General features: G+C 39.9%; 2 protein-coding genes across 4 annotated transcripts in view; both read right to left on the bottom strand.

Moving 5' to 3' along the window:
• The window catches only part of LOC145433154 (uncharacterized), a 62,911-nt gene extending 52,469 nt beyond the window's left edge, over nucleotides 1-10,442 (bottom strand). Inside the window, exon 1 of one of the 3 annotated variants that reach the window (XM_080310108.1) lies at nucleotides 7,342-10,442. In XM_080310108.1, the coding sequence (XP_080166234.1) occupies nucleotides 7,342-7,420 (79 nt within the window). In that variant the 5' untranslated portion in view covers nucleotides 7,421-10,442. The remainder of the gene's footprint in view (nucleotides 1-7,341) is intronic. The other 2 variants (XM_080310109.1, XM_080310110.1) reach the window with 2 other exon arrangements.
• Nucleotides 10,443-13,953: 3,511 nt separating this feature from the next.
• On the bottom strand, nucleotides 13,954-24,114 carry LOC145433153 (uncharacterized). The gene has a single exon (XM_080310107.1). The coding sequence runs from the start codon at nucleotides 18,474-18,476 to the stop codon at nucleotides 16,932-16,934; it is 1,545 nt and encodes a 514-aa protein (XP_080166233.1). The 5' UTR covers nucleotides 18,477-24,114; the 3' UTR covers nucleotides 13,954-16,931.
• Nucleotides 24,115-24,690: the final 576 nt, after the last annotated feature.

Below are 24,690 nucleotides of genomic sequence, written 5' to 3'. Positions count from 1 at the left end.
CAAAGGTATCAAAAGAAGCTTTAAGGGCGAGGTGCACAATGCGATTGTGACATTAACCTGGAGCTTGAGTGTTGTACCCGTTGATAGAACGCAATGCGATCGGTTCCTAGGATTTTATTAACATAAAATTAAAGCTTATGTATCTGAATACAATACGGCAATAAAACAGAGTTAACGCAGGTACAACAAACAAAGATGATACCGCATCCAGCTCTCAGTATGAACTTAATAGTCAAGACGTAGAGGCAATCAGAAAGCAATCAGCATATATGTTATCTAGTGGTCAAAAGGTACTGAATCACCAGTTTAACGCATTGAGGCTGTAGGAAAGACCGGTATTTCAACTCATATTTATAGCCTAAAACACGAGAAGAGTGTCATAATGATTATTTGAGCCAGTCTAAGTCGAGCAGCACCAACGACCACAGACTACAAGGCAGCTGCTGCCGAGGGTGTCTGAGCATTCCATACTGCAAACACCAGCAATCATTACGCACCAACGATTGCACATCGAAATTATTCTAAGCAATATTCCCACATTACAACATAGCAAAGAAGTTTGCTTTGGCAAGGACCTAGACTACAAGCATTGATACTGGAGTTCTTGCTCCATCTAAACTTGATGTACAGCCTTTTCCGTCATGGTTGATGCCATAAATCACAACGAGGTGAAGAAGTTTAGTTATCACCCCACCTGGGGGCCCCAAGATCAACGTGTTTGGGGGGGGGCTGACGAAGTCCTGTTTCGGCCCTAAGTAAAGGTAAACCTAGACCTGAGCTGTCGTGAGATCCATGAAGCACCTCATATAACAAGGAGTCGCTGGACCAGGTTGTTTCTGGAATGTGATATGCCACGGCTCGTATAAATACAACGTATGTACAATAACGGTTTTTAATGCTTATCTAATATTTCGACTGTCCTTATTTTTGGGTCCATGTCGATGGCAACGCTGATTATGGGTCATGCAGCACACAAGAACTGCCTATTGGTGTACGTGATACCTGTATCATATTTGCGATGCATATGCCGACATAGCGATGTCATATGTCGACATAGCGATGGTATCATGATAGGGGCGGTTTACTAAAAGAAGAGGAAATAAAATAAAATAAAATAGTTGTAAAATCTTTATAAAGTTTTCACGTGAAACAACCCGTACGGAACTTCTTGCTGTATATGATAAACAAATCAAAAATCCAAGAATTATTATTGGTCATGCAGCACAGAAGAGCTGCTTATTGGTGTAGCCTACCTGATACCTATATCATATTTGCAATGCATGTGCCGAAGCTATGTTCGTTGATCACTCAATACTCATATAAATAATAAGAAAATATATTCATTTCTGGTCGGGATGGTGTGAACGTGAGGTTTACGTTCGCGTTCTGTGTGTGAACCTCGGAAGTTTAGAGGCTCACGTTCACAAACGATCCTTGGTAGGTTCTGCACTGTGAACCTTTTTCATAATATTACAATTTTCACTTCATTACAACATCTTTCTTTGATATTTAGTGCATTTCAACTGCGGGCCACAAGACACTGACAGCATAAAAAACAACCAACACTAAACGAGCATGCACCTTGAAAATCTCAAAAATGTTACGTGCTTTGTTACAAAAGTTGGCTGGAAATATCTAGCTTTCCGTTTGTGAGTATTTGGTGACTCTCTGCTGTGAGCTTGACCCGCAATCACACAGCATCAAGGGAGAACTACACTACATGCAGGTAGTCAGCGAATTATGCTTATTCAACCAATCAGTGAAATTAATTCCGCTGTCTGATGAAAAAGATGTAGCAGACGTACGCGGTCAATCTTGACTTTTTATGTTTATTCTACCATAAAAACCGATTGGGGTGTTGGCAACTGCGGTATAACTTGTTAATGGGGTAATATCGGCAGAAAGTTTAGAAACCCGTTTTACACTCTGCTCAATACCAACGTACCAATACTCGGACGCCGAATACCTTGTCCGTTCTGGCCTATACCGTTAAGGCGTAAGCTTGCATTCCCTTGCAAGTACTCGACATAAGAGACTGATTTTACGGGATTATTATATCATTTGATTAACCTAGTTCATGCATTCGGCGAAGTTTAAAACGGCAACATGTACTTCAGTTTTGTGGCATTATGTGGACTGAGTCGTCGCTAGGTATCGTGCACATTAATAGGCTACACGTCACTGAAATGTAGGGCTGGATTTAGCAAAATGATGTCACGTGACGTCATGAGGCTCATGTTCGCGTTCGCACAGAACCTTTTAAAAAGGTTCGCGTGGACACGAACCTGAAACTTTCAGAGGTTCACACCATCCCTAATTCTTGGCCACCGTATTTAAAGACACGCCTCGAACTCAAACTTAAGTCGCGCTCAACGAAAAGCAGGCTGAGTCCAATTCCATTTGCAAGAGCGTTTGGTATTTGGTGATGATTTCGAGCAATAGTCAGCTCTACTACTCAATAGCACTGCCAGTTGATGACTGCTTGCAGGCGGCTGCGGTATTTATCGGGCATTGATGCGATGCATTCAATTAAGTCCGTGGTTCTCAACCTTTTCGACCTCGCGGCACTCTTTGGAAACGAAAAATAGTTCGCGGCACACCATCGCATAGTGGTTCTGAAATTTTTTGGCTTGGCACCTGCTAACTACCAGAATACTTATTAGAATTTAGCACCCACTAGTAACGCCGACTAATGTGACCACCTCTGCAGTCAATCCAAAATGTTTCTGCACTTCCTTTTAAAAAAAATAAACTTCTCCATTTTAATAATTCTAAAAGTAAACTTTTGTACGTAAAGCGTCCCTTACCAAGCCGTGATAGAAGTCGTCGTGTTCCTCGGGCTAGACCAGTGGTTCCCAACATGGGGGGCGCGAAGAAGCGGTCATCTGGAAATAGTTTTTGCGCTCTGCGCGATTTACCTCCAATTCACGCGTGTTACTCTATATATAGGCAGAATTTCATATTTTGTAATTCTCTCATCAACAGTCATAACCTTCCATACCATCAAACAATCTGTTGAGGTTGCTAGCATCCCGGTTGGATTTTGTGATATGACGATAAGGGGCGCGCGAAATCTTTTCACTATCATAAAGGGGGCGTGTCTAAAAAAAGGTTGGGAACCACTGGGCTAGACTATTGTTCCTTCGTGATTGCAACAAACATGGCGTATTCAGACGAAGATAATAGGGGTGATTTTGATATACGACTTCACAGAAACCTCGAGTTGCCCTTAGATACGATTTCATAAGATTTGTTTGAAAATAAACCTGCCTACTGCCGCATTGGGTCGACGAGGTCAAGCATCTCGCCACTAACGAATACGGAGGCGTAGTGGTGTAGGCTATACCAGGCTATACATTACATTTTCACGCAGATCGTGTACCACGCGTGAGGATAGGCAGCCAGCCGCAGTTCAATTATACTTCCAACAAACCAAGATTATAACCTCAGCGACGAAGAGGTTTGTTAACTGATATAATTTGATCAACATTACTTCTAAATTCTAATATTCGTCGACAGTAACACAGCGTATACATTTAAACGGAAGTGTCGGCACGATACCTTAACAATCAATGTGGATTGCAATGTTTGAAATTCGAATTGATAAACTCGAACGTCAATCCCAAAGAAGTTGATTTATCGCTGGTGATTGGGGAGACAGTGAGGATTAGAAAACTAAATTATCACTCAGGCGCCGCCATGTCTGCTCTTCCCTGCGTGCGATCAATCACGTATTGTGCAAAACTGAATTCAGCATTCAAGGCACGCGATCTGCCCGGTAAAGCGAATTCGAGGGGGGTGCTGATTGCGGGCATAATATCAATTTTGATTTATGTACACATCAAGCTCGATTTACATTATTGATCGTTTGCTATAGATAGACTATAATTATTTTGCGCATAATTTCAAACTTCTGAAGAAATCGCTCGCGGCACACTTGCGAGACGTAAACGGCACACTAGTGTGCCGCGGCACACCGGTTGAGAACCACTGCATTAAGTCAACACATTACATTGGGATTCTACAGTGGATGAAGTGACGAAATAACACCGCACTATCTGTAATCACTACTGTCCTTTGTTAATACTATTCAAGTATAGTTCGCTGCATATACTATTCATTCTATGATCGTAAACGATCGTGTCCGCAAATTTAATAACAATTTCACACTATCTGTCATACTTCTGACAAAAATATTTTCCAATAATCGAACATCAGACTTCAGACGTAAGCACAAGTTATTTATTGGATTACTGATGATGAGTGAGTAGTGGTATGGTATGTTGATAATACCACCAGACACGCGATCGGGTGCTTTTATTATAGGTTTTGCGCTCACCCAATATTGCGTAGGCTACATTCAGCAAGCGCCAAATTATTTACCATTGTGTATTACATCATGCTCCGACAAGAACACGCATTTATCTGCCCGTGTCGCCGCGGTTTGGGCTGGTTATTGTCAAGATTGGAAGATTGCTATTGCAGGCAACAGCTTGGGCGTGGTTTTCGAGTAACATCCATCCTCGTTTCTACATATCCTGCTGCTGGGCTTTATATTGAAATGATAATATCAATGTTGAGTTCCCATCTGAGTTCTCATTGCAAACTAACATTCGAAAAAATCTGTCAAATCACGAAATTTTTCGTCGCGCTGCGCGCGAAATATGTGCCGACAATGTTTGCAATATGTTTCCATGTATACGCAATGGATTATTTTAATTCATTTAAATTTAATTGCGCGTACTTTTAGGTCGCTAATCCCCCGTTAAAATAATCCCATCACGCCACCTCGGGTTATTCTCCACAAAATGTTTCGAACTAGGTATTTTATCCCGCAGCGAATAGCGCTTCGAAATCGAAGAAAGAGATCCTGTACCACTTTCAAGAGCGAGAGTCCTCTGTACAGAAAATATGTTTGAAATCTTTTTGGTCAAAATCATTACCTAAACATATTTGTATTTGAGAACTACAAAATTAAGTCTCCAGATTATTTCTTCATCGTATCATAAAGGTGGCGCTGTTTAGTGTTTTGACCCACAGCCTTACATGAACATTATAAAATATGGGTTGCATTGTTTGTAATACATTCGTCTTGAAGTTAATCGACCAGATGGTATGCGCCTTACCCGATGGTTGTTATAGCAACCTTGATTTGATACCGAATATAGCACATACAATTATCATATGATTAATTAGTCGAGTGGTCCTGGGGTGCGATTCAAGATATTTCAAGCGAAGTCTCAACCTTTAAAGACCGACTGGATTTCGAACTCTACCCTTGGTAATTACTACAATCCCCGTGGATGGGGGGTGAGCAGACCCTGGCGACTTTCGGAACGGGCGCCGCAGGAAATAAAGGTTAAGAACCTATGAATTAACTTAATCTCAAAAAGATTGTCTCTTCAATCGGTGCAATTAATAATGGAAATATGAGTCACCATGATGACAATCGGATGGGAGTGTTAACATTTTGTAGTGATGAACTTCCCAAATGTCGTGGTAACGGGCATACGCAAGCACCCAGCAACATTTAGGGGTCGTCTGGGATAGGTAAATGTTAATGAAACACTGCAGTATAGTGTCTTTAAAACTTGCTGCCGAAAATGTTGGAGCAGCCATAGCCGTGGACGTCAAGACCGCATCGAATTGAAATAACGTTCACTGAGACAAACGACGTAATATAAAGAAATACAATGCCCTTTCAAACGTGTTTTACGATATTTATGCATCACTTTCAAACGGCCCTGTGGATATAAAGCTGTATCAGCTGTACCAGCTGTATCACTCTGTGCATATAAAGCTGTATCAGCTGTATCACCCTGTGGATATATAGCTGTATCAGCTGTATCACCCTGTGGATATAAAGCTGTATCAGCTGTATCACCCTGTGGATATAAAGCTGTATCAGGCATCAGCTGTATCACCCTGTGGATATAAAGCTGTATCAGCTATCAGCTGTAACACGGCTCTATCAGCTGTATCACTCTACCTGTATGGAATCTGTGTCTTGTGTTCAAACAATTCTTGATTTTTTTATTATTATTTTTTTAATTACTTTTAACTTTGAGAATCATCGCTGCTCCCATATTATAGACCAGGGGTTCTCAACCTGGAGAGCGCGATTTGCCTCCAATGCAGGTGTGTTTCTCTCTATATAGACCCAATTTCATATTTTTTATTCTCTCATCAACATTCATAACCGACCATACCACCAAACAATCTGTTGGGGTTGCTAGCATCCCAGTTGGATTTTGTGATATGACAATAAGGGGGGTGCGAAATTTTTCACTATCAAAAAGGGGGGCGCGTCAAAAAAAAAGGTGGTGAACCACTATTATAGACAAGCCGTACCGAGATTCACCCAGGTATCACTCTGCAATTAGTATCAGGTCTATACTATGTCTGGGATGTGCGAAATAGTCTAGTAGGCTGTCACACATTTAGTGAGTCAGCTCTACTCGCCCACACGCGCGAAGAAAGAGAAATTTCTATATTTCATGATTGAGTCGGTCAATATATGATCGGGAATTGCATATAGATTGCTATCAATTTTTATAACGTCTCTCTGCTCACGTAATCTAATTTAGGCTACCGGCTGCTGGTAGAGCTGAGTGAGGTGTGCCTCAAAAGGTAGGAGCCCTCGAATAATAATTAATTAAACATCTCCGGGTCACCGGGTGTGTATACCCGTTGGCAGGAACGAAACAGCACTTCGTCAGGCTCCCCAAAAACCTGGTATCTTGGGCTCTTATACGGTGATAAAACGTCCCCCATCACGTTGTTCGCTTTATTGCCACGAAATTATTGTTGTAATGTTTAGTAAGCCAGCGTGAAGCGCAAAAATTTTCAATAATTCATGATAAAATCGGCCTATAAGATCGAGATACAGCTGTGATACAGCTGATACAGCTGATACAGCTTTATATCCATAGGGTGATACAGCTGATACAGCTTTATATCCACAGGGTGATACAGCTTTATATCCACAGAGTGATACAGCTGATACAGCTTTATATCCACAGGGTGATACAGCTGATACAGCTTTATATCCACAGGGTGAGACAGCTGATACAGCTTTATATCCACAGAGTGATACAGCTGATACAGCTGGTACAGCTGATACAGCTTTATATCCACAGGGCCCTTTCAAACCGGATGCAATCAACACTCATTTGATTTGCCATTTGCCGCAACCTGTCCAACTCGTAATTTTGTTTCAACTGGTATGTCAACGCCATCTACTCTGTAAAGATCAACATTGAAATCAGGACTGAGATAGTTATATTCGGATTCACTTATGCCGATTGGTGCAATCTCGATCGACTAAACAGACTTACTAACCTGCAGCAAAGACGTGACGACAGTATGATAGGTAAATCGTTATCATACCGAGTATGGCACGGCTTATCGCAGAATCCATGACGCAAGTATAGCAAATCCAGATCCCACCAAGATGACAGCAATTGGTTGCAATTCACAATATTTATATATTTATTCTACTACATGATATAACACAATATTATATGATAATTTTATTACTTTTATACTGATGGTGTAAAATGAGACGGAAAATCCAAAGATCCCAAACTTTTCTCGTATGAAGAAGCAATTATATATGTTTCTGATAACACCGTATGAAACGGGTTGGGAATATTGCGTTTAGTACGCAATCCGCTACCAACGATAATTATCGTATCATTATTGTATTTTCAAAGATTATTATTCATCATCCAGGTTCATAAACTCGGAATTTATATGACATACAGCACGACATAATATCTCATCCTTTGAAATATTAACTCTCACAACTTCGTTACACCTTCAAGACTTCAATAGCAGATTATCTCTTCCGAAGCATGGTTTGATCAACCCATAATTATAGATTGATATTTCAAGTAGTTTCGGCAATCTTTAACCCCGTATTGACTCCAACATCCCCTGCTTGGATGCGTTTCATTAACAAGCCATTAATCCAACACGTGAATTCAGTCTCGCTCAAGAATATTACACAGTTGCGGTATGATAGCGTATATGTCGGGTGTCTTGATTTATATACGTAAACAAACCAATCGTCCCCTGATTAAATTCCTTTCTTGCGCTTTCGAGTCTAACTGTTTGCATATACTCATTGCGAAAATAAAACTGTGTGTACATAGCAACTTATTGCGTAAGCCTAGAGAAACTTATGGATGCGACGGTCCTGCTCAAAATCTTAGACATGCCCTTCAATCAATCCAAACTATCTTGCGTCGTAGTTGCCATGGACACTGTTACGGTTACATTTGACTTGATAGTTCATTATCAATTCCCGTAAGTCGAACTATATATAAACTATCTCATTACCGCATGAGCTATTCAAAATGTAGTTTGAATACCAGAGGTGGTCAAAGTAATCAAGACAGCTACTCGAGTAGAAGTAATAGAAGTAGTACTTTTGAAAGCATCCTAAAACTACTTCGAGTAGAAGTAAAAGTTGCGACGTTAAAATATACAAATGAAGGAGTTGTGAGAAGCAGTCGTAAATACGCTCCCATGGGCTGCTAAAAGCCGGAAGCTAGGCACTTTAGACGGTACAGAGCGCTGGATTCGTGCTGCTTAGTACAAAGTTTGCACACATAAGAATTTGACCGCATCCTGGGATGCGAATGATAGTTTTGTTTGTTTGTTTGTTTGTAGTATTCGTGGTGTTTATCGACTACAATGGTCATTTACATCAGGCCGACATTCATTATTTTTGATTCCGTAACTGCCGACTTCTACACTTTTTGTATAACACCGCTTGCGCGGATGATATCAGGAGAAGGAGCGTAGGTGAACCTCCAAAGCTCCCAATTTAAGTCATGCTTTAAAAAAGCGGCTCTTGACTTTTGTTTAACCCAGAACGCCATTTCAGATCATGTCATTGAATTGTGACCTCCACAGTATTATACGACCCGCAATTGAGGCGAAAAGCAACATGGAGTTGTATGAGAAACGGCATGACCGTTTTACGCGATGATTGTTACGTAAAATAACAATGGGGTAGCTCGTAAAATGTCATTTATATTTCTTTTACTTCGTAATTTTAGACTTCGAAGTGCATGTACTCTGGACAAAATAACTAAGACTAATTAGAAGACCTTTCCGTAACGTTACCGCACATAAAGAGAAATACAACTACAATATATTTCATGTATTTATTCAATGCAGCTTCAACGGGGTTTGACGCTCGATGGTCTAAGGCAGGGGTGGGCAAACCTTTGAGCCCGCGGGCCGCATTCAACATCTGAATCCATTCGCGGGCCGCACTATATAAAATTGGGATTATAAACCAAAACGCGATTATAAACCAAAACGCAATATTGGTATTTGATTATATAGTGAGGACACGGAGATAGTATATACGCTTATTTAAAACAAACCAAACATTGCTTTGGTGATATCTTACACGCGTCATAAACATATAGTCGCGAGATTTCATACGCTGGCCGACCTCAATAACCAATTTGTCAGAACTATAGAGATGAAAGTCAGTTATCCCGATTCTTAGAACAGGATTGAAATTTAAATCTGTGAGCAACGATCTGTTTATAGATTTACTGATTCCACTTTTACCTAAATTCCAGAACACACAATGCTGACAGCATCATAACCATGTTTGCTTGAAACACGCAGGTGTAGATAAAATAATAATACCCCAATTATACGCATACACAGAATGAATCTACCTCTGAGACTCGAGCGAATCGTTTTTTATAAGCACATCCCTGAAATAATTAAAACAGGAGTAGCCAATTTAAAATCTCACTCGCGATCCGAATTATGTCAATCTCGTTCAGGATTTCTGTGATGCTTAGCAGTTGAAACCTTTTAAACTGTGTGCGCCTTGAGATCGGGCTGTCGCGCTGCCAAGTTAAACATAAAAAAATAATATAGGAAGTATCAACCTTGGAACAGTGGTTCTCAAACTTTTTAAGATACGCCGTCCCCCCACTTTTATGATGGTGAAAGATTGCGCGCACCCGTCATCGTCATATCACAAAACGTAGCCAGGAAGCTAGCAAACATAATGGATAGTTTGATGACATGGAAGGTTACGACTGTGGATGAGAGATTTGAAAATGTGAAATTCATACTAAATACAGAGCAATAACCATGAATTGTTACTAAATCGCGCGGAGCGCGAAAAATTTTTCAGTTGAGTTCAGCTTCACGCCACCTTCAGATGCTTTCACGCCCCCAAGGGTGTGCCCCCAGTTTGAGAACCACTGAATTATCATGGTGAAATATACTAAGAAAAAGTTTAATCAAGTCCCTGCAATATTTCGATTTTTAGTACGCATTTTATCAATATTTAAAAAAGGTGTCTTTAGAATCTCGCGGGCCGCACAGAACCGTGTTGGGGGCCGCATGCGGCCCGCTGGCCGTAGTTTGCCCACCCCCAGTCTAGGGGGTGGCCAACCTTTCTAGCCAAATGGCCACATTCGGTTGACGAGCTAAAGCACGGGCCACTAGCCGCGCCATGCGCGAAAATTTCTCGAAGTTCATAGGTCAATAATATTGTCATTTGACAATCTTGCGGGCCTGCTGTATATCGTTGGGATCGGTTTGCAAGGACTGGAGTAAGCGGCGCCTAAACATATCGATATCGAAAGCTACGACCAACATGCGCCAATCATTTTGGGCCTAGGTTTCATTGTCGACGGTCTTTCTGCTAGCGCAAACGCAAGGGCGCATATGCTGAACGACACTTTGTCTCGTGATAGCGAATATAGTTAGACTCAGTCTGATACATTAGGAGTTCTTTCATTTCAAAAATTGGGTAACAATATTAAAAGCAAGAAATCAAGTGACAACATGTTGCGCGAAGCGGACAGGAATTTTTTACTTTTGATAAATCTATCGCAAATTATTCTGCTTTAGTGTAGTGTACGAAGATCTACCAAAATGTGACTGGCTCATGGATCTGCCAATGCGTCAGAACTGATATTTTAGTCAGCACATCTCAAGTGTTGCGACCAGACCAATCGAATTCTTGTTTGGCTTTGCAAGTTCACAATCTGTGCAATCCATTTTTGATAATATTACTAATCTCGGAAATTACCTCGCGGGCCACATGGGTTGGCCGGCCCTGGTCTAATGCTAAAATGTCAGGTACCATTTTCCCCTATTTGAACACTCGCTGTGCAGCTAGAATGCTAGATTACGATTTGATAGTTCAAAATCTTTATTCTGGGACATATCTGTAATTAAACATGTCATATGGGCGACAACACTGAATGAAAGGAACCTGCTACCCAAATTATACTGACCGACACTTTCGTGAAAACATACTTGTCACTCAATATTTATTTCGCGCGAAGTACGACAAAAATTCTGAACTCTTCTTAACTTTTGTACTAGTTATTATTATTGCTGGTACTACACGAAAAAATTCAATACATTTCTCCGTCTCATTCTCTCTTTCTCACTCTCTCATTGGAAGAATATAATACTTCTACTTCAGAAACTGTAAATAGCGAAGAGTATGCAAGTAAATCACAAAATATTATGAAGTAGAAGAAGCGAAAAATAATTTCCACTTGATTAAGTACTAGAAGTAGATGAAACCGACTTGAGTACTTCAGTAAAGTTGAAGTACTTCATTCCTGATAGTTGAGCTAGGGTGGAATGAAAATGACTTTTTTTCAAATCGAAAAAAGGGCTTCCTCAATCCTGGCAAATGACCTAAAACTTCAATTAAAAGTGACTTCCGGGTATTGCCCCCATTTTCCACCGGCAACCCCCCAATTTCTGCGCGTGGGGGGGGTAAAATAGCCCATCTCGGCAACCGCTGGTCGTAGAGTCATGATATATAGCTAAAAATCTGCGGAAGCTTCATGTTTCTATATGTCTTAAGAAGAAAGTCTCTATTGTGAACACAAAATGAGTTAGGACAGGGGCGGGCAACTTCTTCTGTCGTCGGGCCGGATTCCTGAGTCGAAACATGAATCCCATATTTATCCACCAATATATAGAAGTAATTTATCGTATTCAATGTAAACTTTATGGTTAAAGCCCAGAGACCGAAAACAGTATTTAATGAATTTCTTAGCGTAATGCAGGCTATATACTTCTATAGCTGTTGCAGTCAATCGATAAAACATCTGTGGTCAATCAAATTGTCAACAAGTTCTTTGAACTCTGGCTACATGACCCAGTCATTGTTGAGCTGCATGGCACAGTCATTACAATCTGAGTCCCGCGGTACAGATGCAGGGTGCAGAGGCACTAAATATTGCGCCCCGTGAATGAATGAAATTGAGAATCGTGCGCGTCTCTCCAAAGACCAAATTTCCACTCTAACTCGTCGTGCTACGTGTGGGCGATCTTTTGAGTGGCGGCAATTTTGTCTGGACGTTACGAAAAAACAGCATGTTTAAACCAAGTAAGTAATTACAAGTGCCCCGCCCGACGCTCACCCTCCAGAAACTCGTCATAAAGAGTCTTATCGTGTGGTATGAACATGATAACTCAAGATGAATAATTGTTATCCTTCTAAATTTTTGAAGTCACCACAGCAGCAGCACAGGGCCCAAAACGATTTCGTTGAAATTTCTATTCGCGCTTGGCGCGATGTAATGTCGCGTTACGTACATGACTTGATTCTAATATGAGTACCCTATGTCCCGGGAAAAAATTGATTTAGTTTAATATGTAGAAATAGGCATTTCGGCGCCGTTGATATATATATTATATATATGTCCAATGTTCATGTCTAATTGTCCAGTTGTTTATATATGTGGCTGAATGGTCGGCACCGAATAGTCATGTCTTGGCAATCTGAGAAAATGCAGCACCAAGTAATGAAATGTCAACTTTGAATCGTGTGTGTCTCGGGTAAAAGGTTCTTATTTTTGTTTAGTCTGGTGCATTTGCGCGATTCCGATATATAGTTGCCATATGTCAGCCGTGACGTCACGAAATAACAACATGCCTTCTATTAATTAATCGCAACGACCGCCTACGTATATGTATAGGGGACATGTGGTACCGATGGATCAAAAATTGCAAAATTATCTCTGGCCCTCAAATCTTCAGCCGAGAATAGCAGATCTTTTGCTGTCTCAACACTTCGATACAAGCTATACCTATCGCAGACATTTACATTAATATCCGCCTTTTCAAAAATTATTTATAAACGTTTAAAATTTGTTGCTCGAACGTGTCATCGGTCCCCGCCCGGTGGGTCCAAAGGCACACGACCATGGGACCTATGAGACATACGCTCAAAAACTCAAATTTGTCACTTGTTTTGTTGTGTACTATAAGCTAAGCTACAGCAAGCCAGTGAAGAATGTTTCGTCGCGACCTTCAAGAATAAAATAGATTATATCAACTCAAATTTTGGCATAAAATCATGTTTTGATTTACGCCTAAATTTACAAAATTAATGCCACATACGTATTACCCGCAAATCGACATTTTGACTTTCAAATACCTCGTAATAGCGATAAAACACCACAGGTAACTATGATTTACAGCCTATATATATGTAGGCGAGTTTCTGTTGTTAAGTAATTAGTTCGTCCATCTATTTTGCTTGATTTGACCATGGTACCATAGGTCCCCCACCCCATTGATATTGTAATTGACTTGAAAATAGACCACTCGTGGATGGTATTGATTAAAAAAATATGTGCCGTTATATACCCTGATACAAGTTCTTTACTTCACATCAAAAATTATGGCGGGTTTGTTAGTCTGAAAGGTGATATAGAAAAATGCAAATGTCGATCCCAATTTACTTTACACCCCCTAAAACGTAAATCATTCGTCACATACCCCATAACTTACACAGGTCCCTTTTATTGCATGTGAGGAAAGATTTTCTCAGCATGTAATTGTAGAAAAATTCACGGAGTGTAATCTTGGAATTATCATGGTCAATTTTTCAAGTATATTAGGTCCCAGTGATCCATCGGTACCACATCTCCCCTACTTATTTGATTGTGTATCAATAACGTGCCCTGCACTTTCGAAGCCCACCTCCCTTAGCTCTACCCAGGGATATATAGAACTGGCTCTACCGGTAGCTCAGATCAAGTGGGCAATTGTATAATATGCAATTACTAATATTATTTACAAAACTTAGTCATGAGAGGGCTTTCGAGTAGCCGTGAGATGGGAGGGAGAGAAGCCCTCCAGAAGTTCGGTTGATTGATCTATGGTTCGGTTGATTGATCTATGGGGTGAACGAGACAGTTCCGGGAAACAATATTATTGACTGAATTCATCCATTAACGATATCGTACGCCCCGGATCGACTCAAACGCATTACCCACTTTTTTACGATAATATCGCCGAATTTTGCGACAATCTGGCGTTCGTTGCGACAGACTCGAGTTTTAGCTCATTTTAATACATCTTATGCAAAAAGAGATAGTGTCGCTTCTTCTAACTACGAATTACTGATTACAAATTTGTGATGTGCATTTGTACATCCGAAATGGTCTTCAATTTGGTCTAATGATCATCAAGATGTAGTGATCACAGGTGGATTTTTTTGTGCGCGGCACACATTTTTCTGTGCTATACTTTGTCAGCAGTGCACTCGCGCGTAGCTTCTAGGGAAAATTACGCAAGACATAGGTTGTTTTGTCCGACAGCCTGCGATATTGACGCGAGTTCATTGTGAAATGTGGATATAACGATTATTCAACTCGCAACAGCTGGGTCAACCGGCGCTGCGTTAGCTCTTGATCTGACAGAACACGATGCATACGACGAAGTATTTCCTCGGATGAATATATTGGTCGAATCAATATGAATGTGCAATAGGATGCATGTGAGTCTTACATGTAATTGAAATACAGCGAGATTATTTATGCCAATTCATATGATAATACAGAACGAAAATCACGAGGTATAGGTGATATAGATTATACAGCGTGTTCCCATGGTTGCCTGATATATGAGCAATGAGCATGCGACTCAATGAAAAACGGCAGTTAAGGATGTCACACTTTAGCATGCGTCACTTGAGCATGTGTATTTGTAACTCCAAAACAAACCCTAGCCATAAACCTAGTCATGAAATTATCCCTTATTTATACCTTAACCATAACCCTAAATCTAACCCACATAAATGTCGCATACTGACAGCAAATTGGTCATCGAAAAAGTTGACAACGTTACTAAAAGTATCATATGCACAACTTAGACGGGAAGCAACGATGGAGGATCATCACCATAACCATGACTGCAAAAAAGAAGACAAAAATGGAGGTATAAAAGTTTCTCTAATAAACGAAAAAGCGGTGCTGCTTAAAGTATAGGCCGGTCGATATCGGATTTTTGAGCCGATAACGATATCTGGCACCTTCATCGATAACCCCGATCTAATCAAAATGTAGTGTCTAGTTTAGGGCCAATTGCCAAAACTTCGGAGCGTGTACTTGAACAGCTCTACAGCCATTACTATGTTTGGACAGGACCTGAAACAAACTAGAAAGGCTGCATCTGGGAAGCTGTAAGCATATATGTTAAGTAACGAACTACTCATAACTCTTTCAAAGTACTCAAGTAAGTCTGTCTACGTGCAATTATTATTCAAGCGGCTATGATATTTGACTACTTGTCAAGAGATTTCAGTATATAGACAAAACCAGGCTGAGAATATTAATCTTTTAACATAATCGGAAATCAGCACTTCTAACTTTAATAGAAATGCAAGTTACTTCTGCTTCTACTTGGATACCATCGATGTCCACTTCGACCACATCAGCCTGTCAGTTATAAGAAATAAATCAATATCCCCAGTCTAGTAGTCGCAGATGATAGCTCACTGACCCCCAACTGCCATACCGTGAGGTCACAAAAAGTGCCCATATTTTTTACCTCCAATGGCCGAAACCGATATTTCTCGAAAAGTTTGATTTCAACCCGAAAGTACAGATGATCAGATAATCTGCCGGGTTAAAGGGTACTTGAAAGAAATCTGAACAATCATGTCACAATTGAGTGAGCAGTACAGATTCGTGCAATTGCAGGGATAAAAGGAAACATGAAACAATACAAATGAAATCGGTCACATTACTGTGCCAAGTGTTTGATAACGAAATTACGGAGATGAACAGATAACACAACGAAATCACCACTCCTAACAAAACCTGGAACCAATAGTTAGCAAGAAGGGAAGATGTAATTTGAGACAACAATCACACCACTGCCATGCATAAATATAGGAATCCGGAAGACAGTCATTTGAGCGAATTCTTTCTCAGTAATACTTCATTGACAAGGTTAGCCTTCGTAGAATTCTTTTATGATCTTTGATACCAGCATGCAAATTCACACGAGTCCCATATTTATGTTTTTTTATTCCAGCATGCACCTCGATATGTATCTTGAGTTTGTCCTTTACCGTGAATTCTTTACCGCAAACCTCTCATTCATGGTTTCGAACACCAGCCCCCAGCATGTACGTTCATGTGTGTCTCGAGATGACCCTTTTGTCTGAATTCGTTCCCATAAACAGCACATTTATGGCTTTTGATATTTTTATGCACAACCAAGTGTGATTTTAAGTTACTTTTTCGCGTGAATTCTTTACCACAGACATCACATTTATGGCTTTTACCACCAGCATGTACGTCGTCTATATGAGTCTTGAAATTGGACCTCTGGGAAAATTCGTTACTACAAACATCACATTTATGGCATTTAATGCCAGTGTGTATTTGTATAGTCATGTGTAGGTGCAGACTACTCTTGTGTGTGAATTCTTTTCCACAAAATTCACATTCATGGCATTTAAATCCAGTATGAATAGCCATGTGTCGGTTCAGAATACTCTTTCACGAGAAATCTTGTCCACAAATTTCTAATTTATGGCCTTTGATACTTGCATGCATAACCAAGTGTGACTTGAAGTCACTATTTCGCGTGAATTCTTTATCACAGACATCACATTAATGGCTTTTGATACTTGCATGCATAACTAAGTGTGACTTGAGGCCACTCTTTTGCGTGAATTCTTTACCACAGACATCGCATCTATGGCTTTTACCACCAGCATGTAGGTCTGTATGAGTCTGGAGATGACCCTTTTGTGAGAATTCTTTTCCACAAACATCACATTTATGGCATTTAATGCCAGTATGTATAGTCATGTGTAGGTGCAGACTACTCTTGTGTGTGAATTCTTTTCCACAAATATCACATTTATGGCATTTAATGCCAGCATGTATAGTCATGTGTAGATGTAGACTACTCTGGTGTGTGAATTCTTTTCCACAAAATTCACATTCATGGCATTTGAATCCAGTATGAATAGCCATATGTCGGCCCAGACTACTCTTTTGCGTGAAATCTTGTCCACAAATTTCACATTTATGGCTTTTGATACTTGCATGCATAACCAAGTGTGACTCGAGGACACTCTTTCGCGTGAATTCTTTATCACAGACGTCACATTTATGGCTTTTGATACTTGCATGCATAACTAAGTGTGACTTGAGGTTACTCTTTTGCGTGAATTCTTTACCACAGACATCACATTTATGGCTTTTAACACCAGCATGTAGGTCTGTATGAGTCTTGAGATGACCCTTTTGTGAGAATTCTTTTCCACAAACATCACAATTATGGCATTTAACTCCAGTATGAATAGTCATGTGTATGTTCAGACCACTCTTTCGAGTGAACTCTTTTCCACAAATCTCACAATTATGGCTTTTGATACTTGCATGCATAACTAAGTGTGGCTTGAGGTCACTCTTTCGCGTGAATTCTTTGCCACATATATCACATTTATGGCTTTTAACACCAGCATGTAGGTATGTATGAGTCTTGAGATGACCCTTTCGTGAGAATTCTTTTCCACAAACATCACATTTATGGCTTCTAACTCCAGTATGAATAGTCATGTGTAGGTTCAGACTACTCTTTTCTGTGAATTCTTTTCCACAAATCTCACATATATGGCCTTTGATACTTCCATGCATAACTAAGTGTGGCTTGAGGTCACTCTTTCGCGTGAATTCTTTGCCACATACATCACATTTATGGCTTTTCAGACCAGCATGTACGTATATATGAGTCTTGAGATTGCCTTTTTGTGAGAATTCTTTTCCACAGACATCACATTTATGGCTTTTAACACCAGCATGTAGGTCTATATGAGTTTTGAGATTACTCTTTTGTGAGAATTCCTCTCCACAAACATCACATTTATGGCATTTAACTCCAGTATGAATAGTCATGTGTATGTTCAGACCACTCTTTCGAGTGAACTCTTTTCCACAAATATCACAATTATGGCTTATAACACCAGCATGCACGTCCATGTGAGTCTTGAGACCATCCCTTCGCGAAAATTCTTTTCCACAAATATCACATTCTTGACGTTTGACACCGGTATGCATATTCATGTGTGACTTGAGCTCACCGTTTCGTAGGAATTCTTTCCCACAAACAACACAACAACGATTTCTGACACCCATATGAATATCCATATGAATCTTGAGTCAACTCTTTCCACACATTTCTTTCCCACAAATCCCACATTGATGATCCTTTGTGTGATAGTGAAGACTCTCAATATGTGAGTTAATTGCGCTGCTGCATGAAACGTATTTCCTGGCCCTCACGGCAGGTGAAAGCAATTAACAATTGTTTTTGGATTCCTAGCTGAAAAGTGTGGATTATAATCACAATGCTCAATAAGTCAATATTATAATTGTCTGTATGGGACTAGACTAGATATTGATCTCTATACGAGCATAAGATTACGTAATATTTTCGGCACACCAACTATATGGTCATTGATCACCAATCTAGCCCTTGTCTCACTTTTGTCATGGAAATCCTCATATTATAGCGACACTTGCGAACCTTCATTGAAATCCACTTCAGATACAATGCGTACCCTGGAATTTGGGAGCATAAAGATAACAGAGAGATTTTGAAGTGCAGATTGGCAATGCTTGTGAATATACAAGTAGTTGTTCTGATGTAACGATTTAGTAGAAAACCATTTTGTTGCATAATAATGAATTTAACATGACATGGTGAGGATGAGTTATTCTATTCAATGGTGTAAAAAAGGAGATATACAGTCAAAGGTCAAATACAGCATTTATCATGCCAGAACCAGCATGTTTTACGATACCGTGTAACGTTGCTAGCCTCATCTGCATAAAATTTATTAAATTTCTGTTTCTCAGCTACCGCGGTTATGAGAGTTAGTATACGTAGCTTACTATAGATCTTGGATTACTCCTGCCAGAGCCAGTGTCCCTATATTCGTTATGAAGGCTATTTGCAATCCTCAATATTTTGTTTATAATACATTGAGAAACAGGCGTTTATGGAACAGGTATAGTATGGCAAATTGGTACCCAGTTACCCAGCAGTGTCAGAAATATTTGAGGGTACCAGTGGGCCACGGGGGTTGGCCGTCCCTGCTCTATTACATGCACTTTATGCAGCATCATTTTTATGGGGTATGCTATGCAGACAGATAAATCGAAAGGGTACACTATTCAAAAAAGGTTTGTGAACCCCTGTACGAAGGTGTAGGCCTACCATCATTCCAGACATGGGTGATTACTTCATGAATGTAATCGATTGCAGATACGATTACTTCCGAATCACGCAGTTACCATTACAGCAAAATCTCGAGGTAGTTGGTTATCATTACGATCACATGGAAATGTCATCACGATTACATTTACTTTTGCTTCTTAGAAGTTATATTTGAAGCAGTGGTGACCCTAGGATTGGGCCCCCCTATATATCTATAAACCCAGCTTCTGGGGGGGACCCGCCATCACATACCCACCCCTCTCAATACAACTATTGTATACACTGCATGTTTGAAGAATCCGTCAAAATTTATAGAATGTTTAAATGCTGTATGTAACTATTTAATATAAAATAGATCACAAAGTCAACAGGCAACTGTGTCATTCAAGTTCAAGATGTGATTTTCATGCGTGAAAGTAATCACAAATAGAGTGGTAATGGAAAATCAAAAAGAAAAAGTTCATACTTTTTCAAGGCAACGATGGCAGGATTGCAATGACTCGAGTGGTGATATTTTAGTGACTCGACTTGGCTCAGATCAAAATATAAAAATAGGATTGACATTTGACTCGATTACAACCCTGAATGAGGACCAGCAGCTAATCGATCACTAAGGCGACCAAACAATGAATTTGATAGAACACTTACATAGAATTGAAACTTCCAATGAATGAAGAAACTTCTATGGCCGGACAATTGAATTGATGTATTTAGTACTTCAAAAAAGTAGAAATAAAAATGATGATAGGAAATATGACACCAAAAGTAAAAAAGAACAACTAAATGGAAACTATCATACGGGAACAAAATGATATTGGCCTGGTGTAAACTTACCAAAGCAGTCGAGACATCATGATTCATGAATACTCAAAACAACAACAACAACAAACAACAATGACTTCCCTTCTTTGACAAGATGACTCAACCTAGAGGAGTTTATGGTCATCAAGAATTATTACCGGATCACTCAACAAGGATTAACTCATGGACTATATTTCTACAGCAAAAGAAAAAATATTTATTCATAACAGGTCACACAGCACAAGTACGGTACCTACAGAAAAGAAAAAAATACCGGTATATTACAAATCACCATTTGTCCCAGAAGTTACCTAACCAAGACATAGTTTCATGTTTATGGTAAATTTTACATTGAATGCTTGCAATGGTACCGGTCATAAATCAGCTTAGCCAGACCACCTCGTATTATCGTCTAAAGATAGAATAGAAGAAGCTCTCGAACCTGACAATAAAATGAGGTTAAGGGGTCAGAGCCAGGCTCATAATGGTTTTCAAAATCAAGTCATACACAGCGTCAAATTCAAATATTGTTGGCGCAACACTGTCCACACAAATATTGCGAACGCCAGTTTCAAGAGGGACTAAACAGTATTCAAATCGCCAACTTCTGCCTACAATTTAGGCTACATTGCTGTCACAACTTTGAAATTATATATTCAATAAAAACTCATTTTTCAGCATTCTATGTTATAATAGCTTCCATATGATGACAAGTGATGAAAATTTTCAATTCGACAGAAATGAGAGGGATACTCCAAGGATTTTCATTAGCAATGACTTTAAACTTGAGTGCCGTACATAAAAAAGCTAAATTGAAACTTGAATGATATATTAGATCAACTTCAACAATGTAACTCATGTACAGACCTACCAAAAATTCTATCAACTTTACGGTTTAATGAGCTGGAAAAGCTGGTTTGTTATCATGTGTCAACTTGAAAAGCTGGATATTGAATTTAAAAACTTGAAATTGTGATGTAGGCTACTCAGATATCTTTCAAAATCACTTCATCAAAATATCTGTCGAATCTAAAAAACTGAAATAAACCATTAATTTGTTTTAGGGATACTGACATGGAGTTGGCCTATTACTGAAAATGAATAAGATTCACCAGTCACTGAAAATATATACTTACTGTATACACTGAAGTACAGTGATTCCCAAGTGCGGCCCTCAGATAGCCTTCTTGCGGCCCCCAAAATATATTAAGAAATCGATTTATGACAAAAAATAAAATTTATATTTATAAGATACTCTTGCTTGCAGGAAAGTTGTGAGTACAGACTGCTAACGTTACGTCACTGCTGTTTCAATGCAATGTGCCCCAACTTTCCAGTTGAACGAGTAGTAGCTATAGATATAAATAGGTACCGTATTGATAACTTTCAAAACCGGAGGAAAATCCTGAAAAAATGGTAAATTTTTCCCACTTAGTGGTCGCTTGACTAGAAATAAAAAAGAGGCTCAATTCCCGGAAAATACAGTTTTTCTTCCACATTAACAGGTGGTTGACTGAAAAAAAGGTAAACTTTCTGGTCCAGCTCACGAAATAGCAGCCGTAGCGTTCCTACAGTGCTGAATTAATGTATATCAGGCGAATTTAGCCCTATATGTAACCAAAATCCTCAAAAAAGAGGACAAAATCTCAAAAACAAAAAGAGGACAAATCATCTTAAAAGAGGACGTATTGTAACCCTATGGTAACTAGATGTGCAACACGTGACTCACGGTTGAATACGCCGAGATGCATACTGCTTAGCCGGCTAAAACCCGCATAATTGGTAGTCCTATAGTCAGGGCCATAACTGCCGCACCCCAAACCCCCCAATTGAGGGGGGCCGAGCTCGAAGGGGGCCCAAAATTATTTAGTGAATTAGCATAAATTATAGAGTAATTTTTGAAAATTTATGTAACTTTTTCAAAAAATTTTCGCCCTGTACGAGATTTCAATTCGCCAAATATTGTGATTATTGGGTACTCTTCCCCAAGAAAAAATACGCAAGATTTCTAGAAATGGGCATATCAGCGTTGACCATGACCGCACCACAACGCACCCAGACATGTGATTCCAAGAAGTGTGTCAGAACGATCAGCAGCGAGAAAGCCTTGGCCGTGAAGGACTGCTTTATGCTGACCAAAAACTTCGAAATACCAAAAACCTCGTTATATATACAAACACATATAGGTTTAATTGTCCATAAAGGCGCCACGAAATAACATCATGTAAAGAAGTCATACCTAGGGGTCCGGCAGCCCGAAGATGTTTAATTTTACGGGGTCTGCAGTTTCAAAGACACGTCTCACTCATATCTACCAGTAAATCTGATTACGTGGGCAAAGAGGACAACCATGCAATTCCCGATCTTATTCACCGATTTTATCATGAATTATCGAAATATTCGCGCGTCGCGCTGTCTCACTAAACAGTAGGCTACAGCTTTAATTTCGTGGCAACAGCGAACAACGTGATGCGGGGTCAGTTCATGACCCTATAGGAGCCCGGGGTCCCGCCGAAGTGCTGTTACGTTCCTGCCAACGGGTATACCCCAGACATGTTTAATTACTATTGAGGGGCCTATACCTTTTCAAACACACCTCACTCAGCTCTACCGGTAGCCTAAATCAGATTACGTGAACAGAGACATGATGAAAATTGATAGCAATACATGCAATACCCGAACATATTGACCGATTCAGTCATGAAACTAAAGAAATTTCTCGCTTCGCGCGTTTAGGCTAGAAAAGCTGATTCACTCAACGGACACCCAATGCAGCAGATAAGTAGCGGTAAACAGTGTACAGTTTTGAAATCTCGCCAGGGCAATAAAACTACTCCGAAATAGTCATGATCACTGTTTGGGTCCGTAGTATTCGTGCGGCCCCGACCGTACTCTGAAATTCTAAATTTGGCCCTCACACCGAAAAAGTTTGGGAACCACTGCTGTAGTAGTTTCAATGTTATTGTAATTTTCATGCACTGAGAAAAAGGTGTAGAATATTATTTTAAAATATCATGGAAGTGATAGTCATTCCCGACAAAACTTTACGTTAGCGGATGCGATTGCGTCTCTCGCACAAATCTCTCCTTAAATAAAAATTAGAAGAAAAGGAGTAGCAGCCGGATCTTCAAAATTATGTGAATACTTGGTGAGTGAATAGTGTGATACCAAAATCTGCAAGGATTCTGGGCGGGGGACTTGAAAAGCATGTTAATAAACCGGGCCGCCTTCAAGAGCATTTAGAAGCTTTTCCTCTAATTACAAAATGAATAGAGTACGGCACTCAAAACAAAGCACGTACTTCTAATCGGTGAAAACATTCGGTCATCGACCCTGCATTACGACAACATATTCCACATTGGTGCATAGATATCCATGGTTATTCACAGTGGCGGCTCGTCCTATAGGGCAACTGGGGCATTGCCCCACCTAAAATTCGGTTCAGTAACAATTATTTATCATTTATAGACGCGCAGCAATCAATATATACCGAACGAAATCACAGCAAAAATCGCATTCTTCTTGTGCTTTCGCTTGTAAATGCCCATATATAGCAACGCCTCTGCGAAAATCGAATTATCTTCCGTGTTTTCGCTTTGAGAATGCCTAGCCGGGGCATGCCCTGGTAGCGCTCAAAACAAGCTTTCACTGTCTATTCTCTCAAAGCCGCACACAATAAAGAGACGGTGATTTACTCTCTCCTATTCATAAAATTACCGAGCAGGTGGGGAAACATAGCCCGGTTGCCCTTAAGGCAGGGGTGGGCAAACTGGGTGCTTTTATTTTGTACATGCAAGCTAATGAAAAGCTAATGCAGCTAATTAAGCTAATGAAAAGCTAATTAAGCTAATGAAAAGCTAATGAAAAGCTAATTAAGCTAATGAAAAGCTAATTAGGCTAATGAAAAAGTAAGCTAATGAAAAGTAAGCTAATGAAAAGCTAATGAAGCTAATGAAAAGCTAATTAAGCTAATGAAAAAGTAAGCTAATGGAAAGTAAGCTAATGAAAAGCTAATGAAGCTAATGGAAAGCTAATTAAGCTAATGAAAAAGTAAGTTAATGAAAAGTACGCTAATGAAAAGCTAATGAAGCTAATAGCCAATGACGGTTTGTTTGTTTGTTTGGAGTTTGGACTTTGAAAATTTTCGAGCTCGCCTATTCTTTAGCGTGGGCGACATAACTGCCGCAACTTTGCCGCGCGTCGCCTACCCCAAAGCACGCGGTCCTATGGCAAACCGGCTATACTTGCTCGGATCGGTCCCAGATTTCGTGTGAGCCTAGTCGTTGGGGGTGTTTGGCCGAGAGAATTTTTAAATATTTTCCGAAAATCTTTTCGGACTTC

Source organism: Botryllus schlosseri, chromosome 2 (assembly GCF_051294905.1).
Source record: "Botryllus schlosseri isolate E-star chromosome 2, Bs_hap1, whole genome shotgun sequence".
Lineage (NCBI taxonomy): Eukaryota > Metazoa > Chordata > Ascidiacea > Stolidobranchia > Styelidae > Botryllus > Botryllus schlosseri.
The sequence above is the reverse complement of the archived record's forward strand: the minus strand, read 5'-3'. Positions and strand labels throughout refer to the sequence as shown.

Excerpts from the sequence above, each read along its gene's own strand:
- LOC145433153 (XM_080310107.1), bottom strand. The coding sequence starts at position 18,476 with ATGGATATTCATATGGGTGTCAGAAATCGTTGTTGTGTTGTTTGTGGG.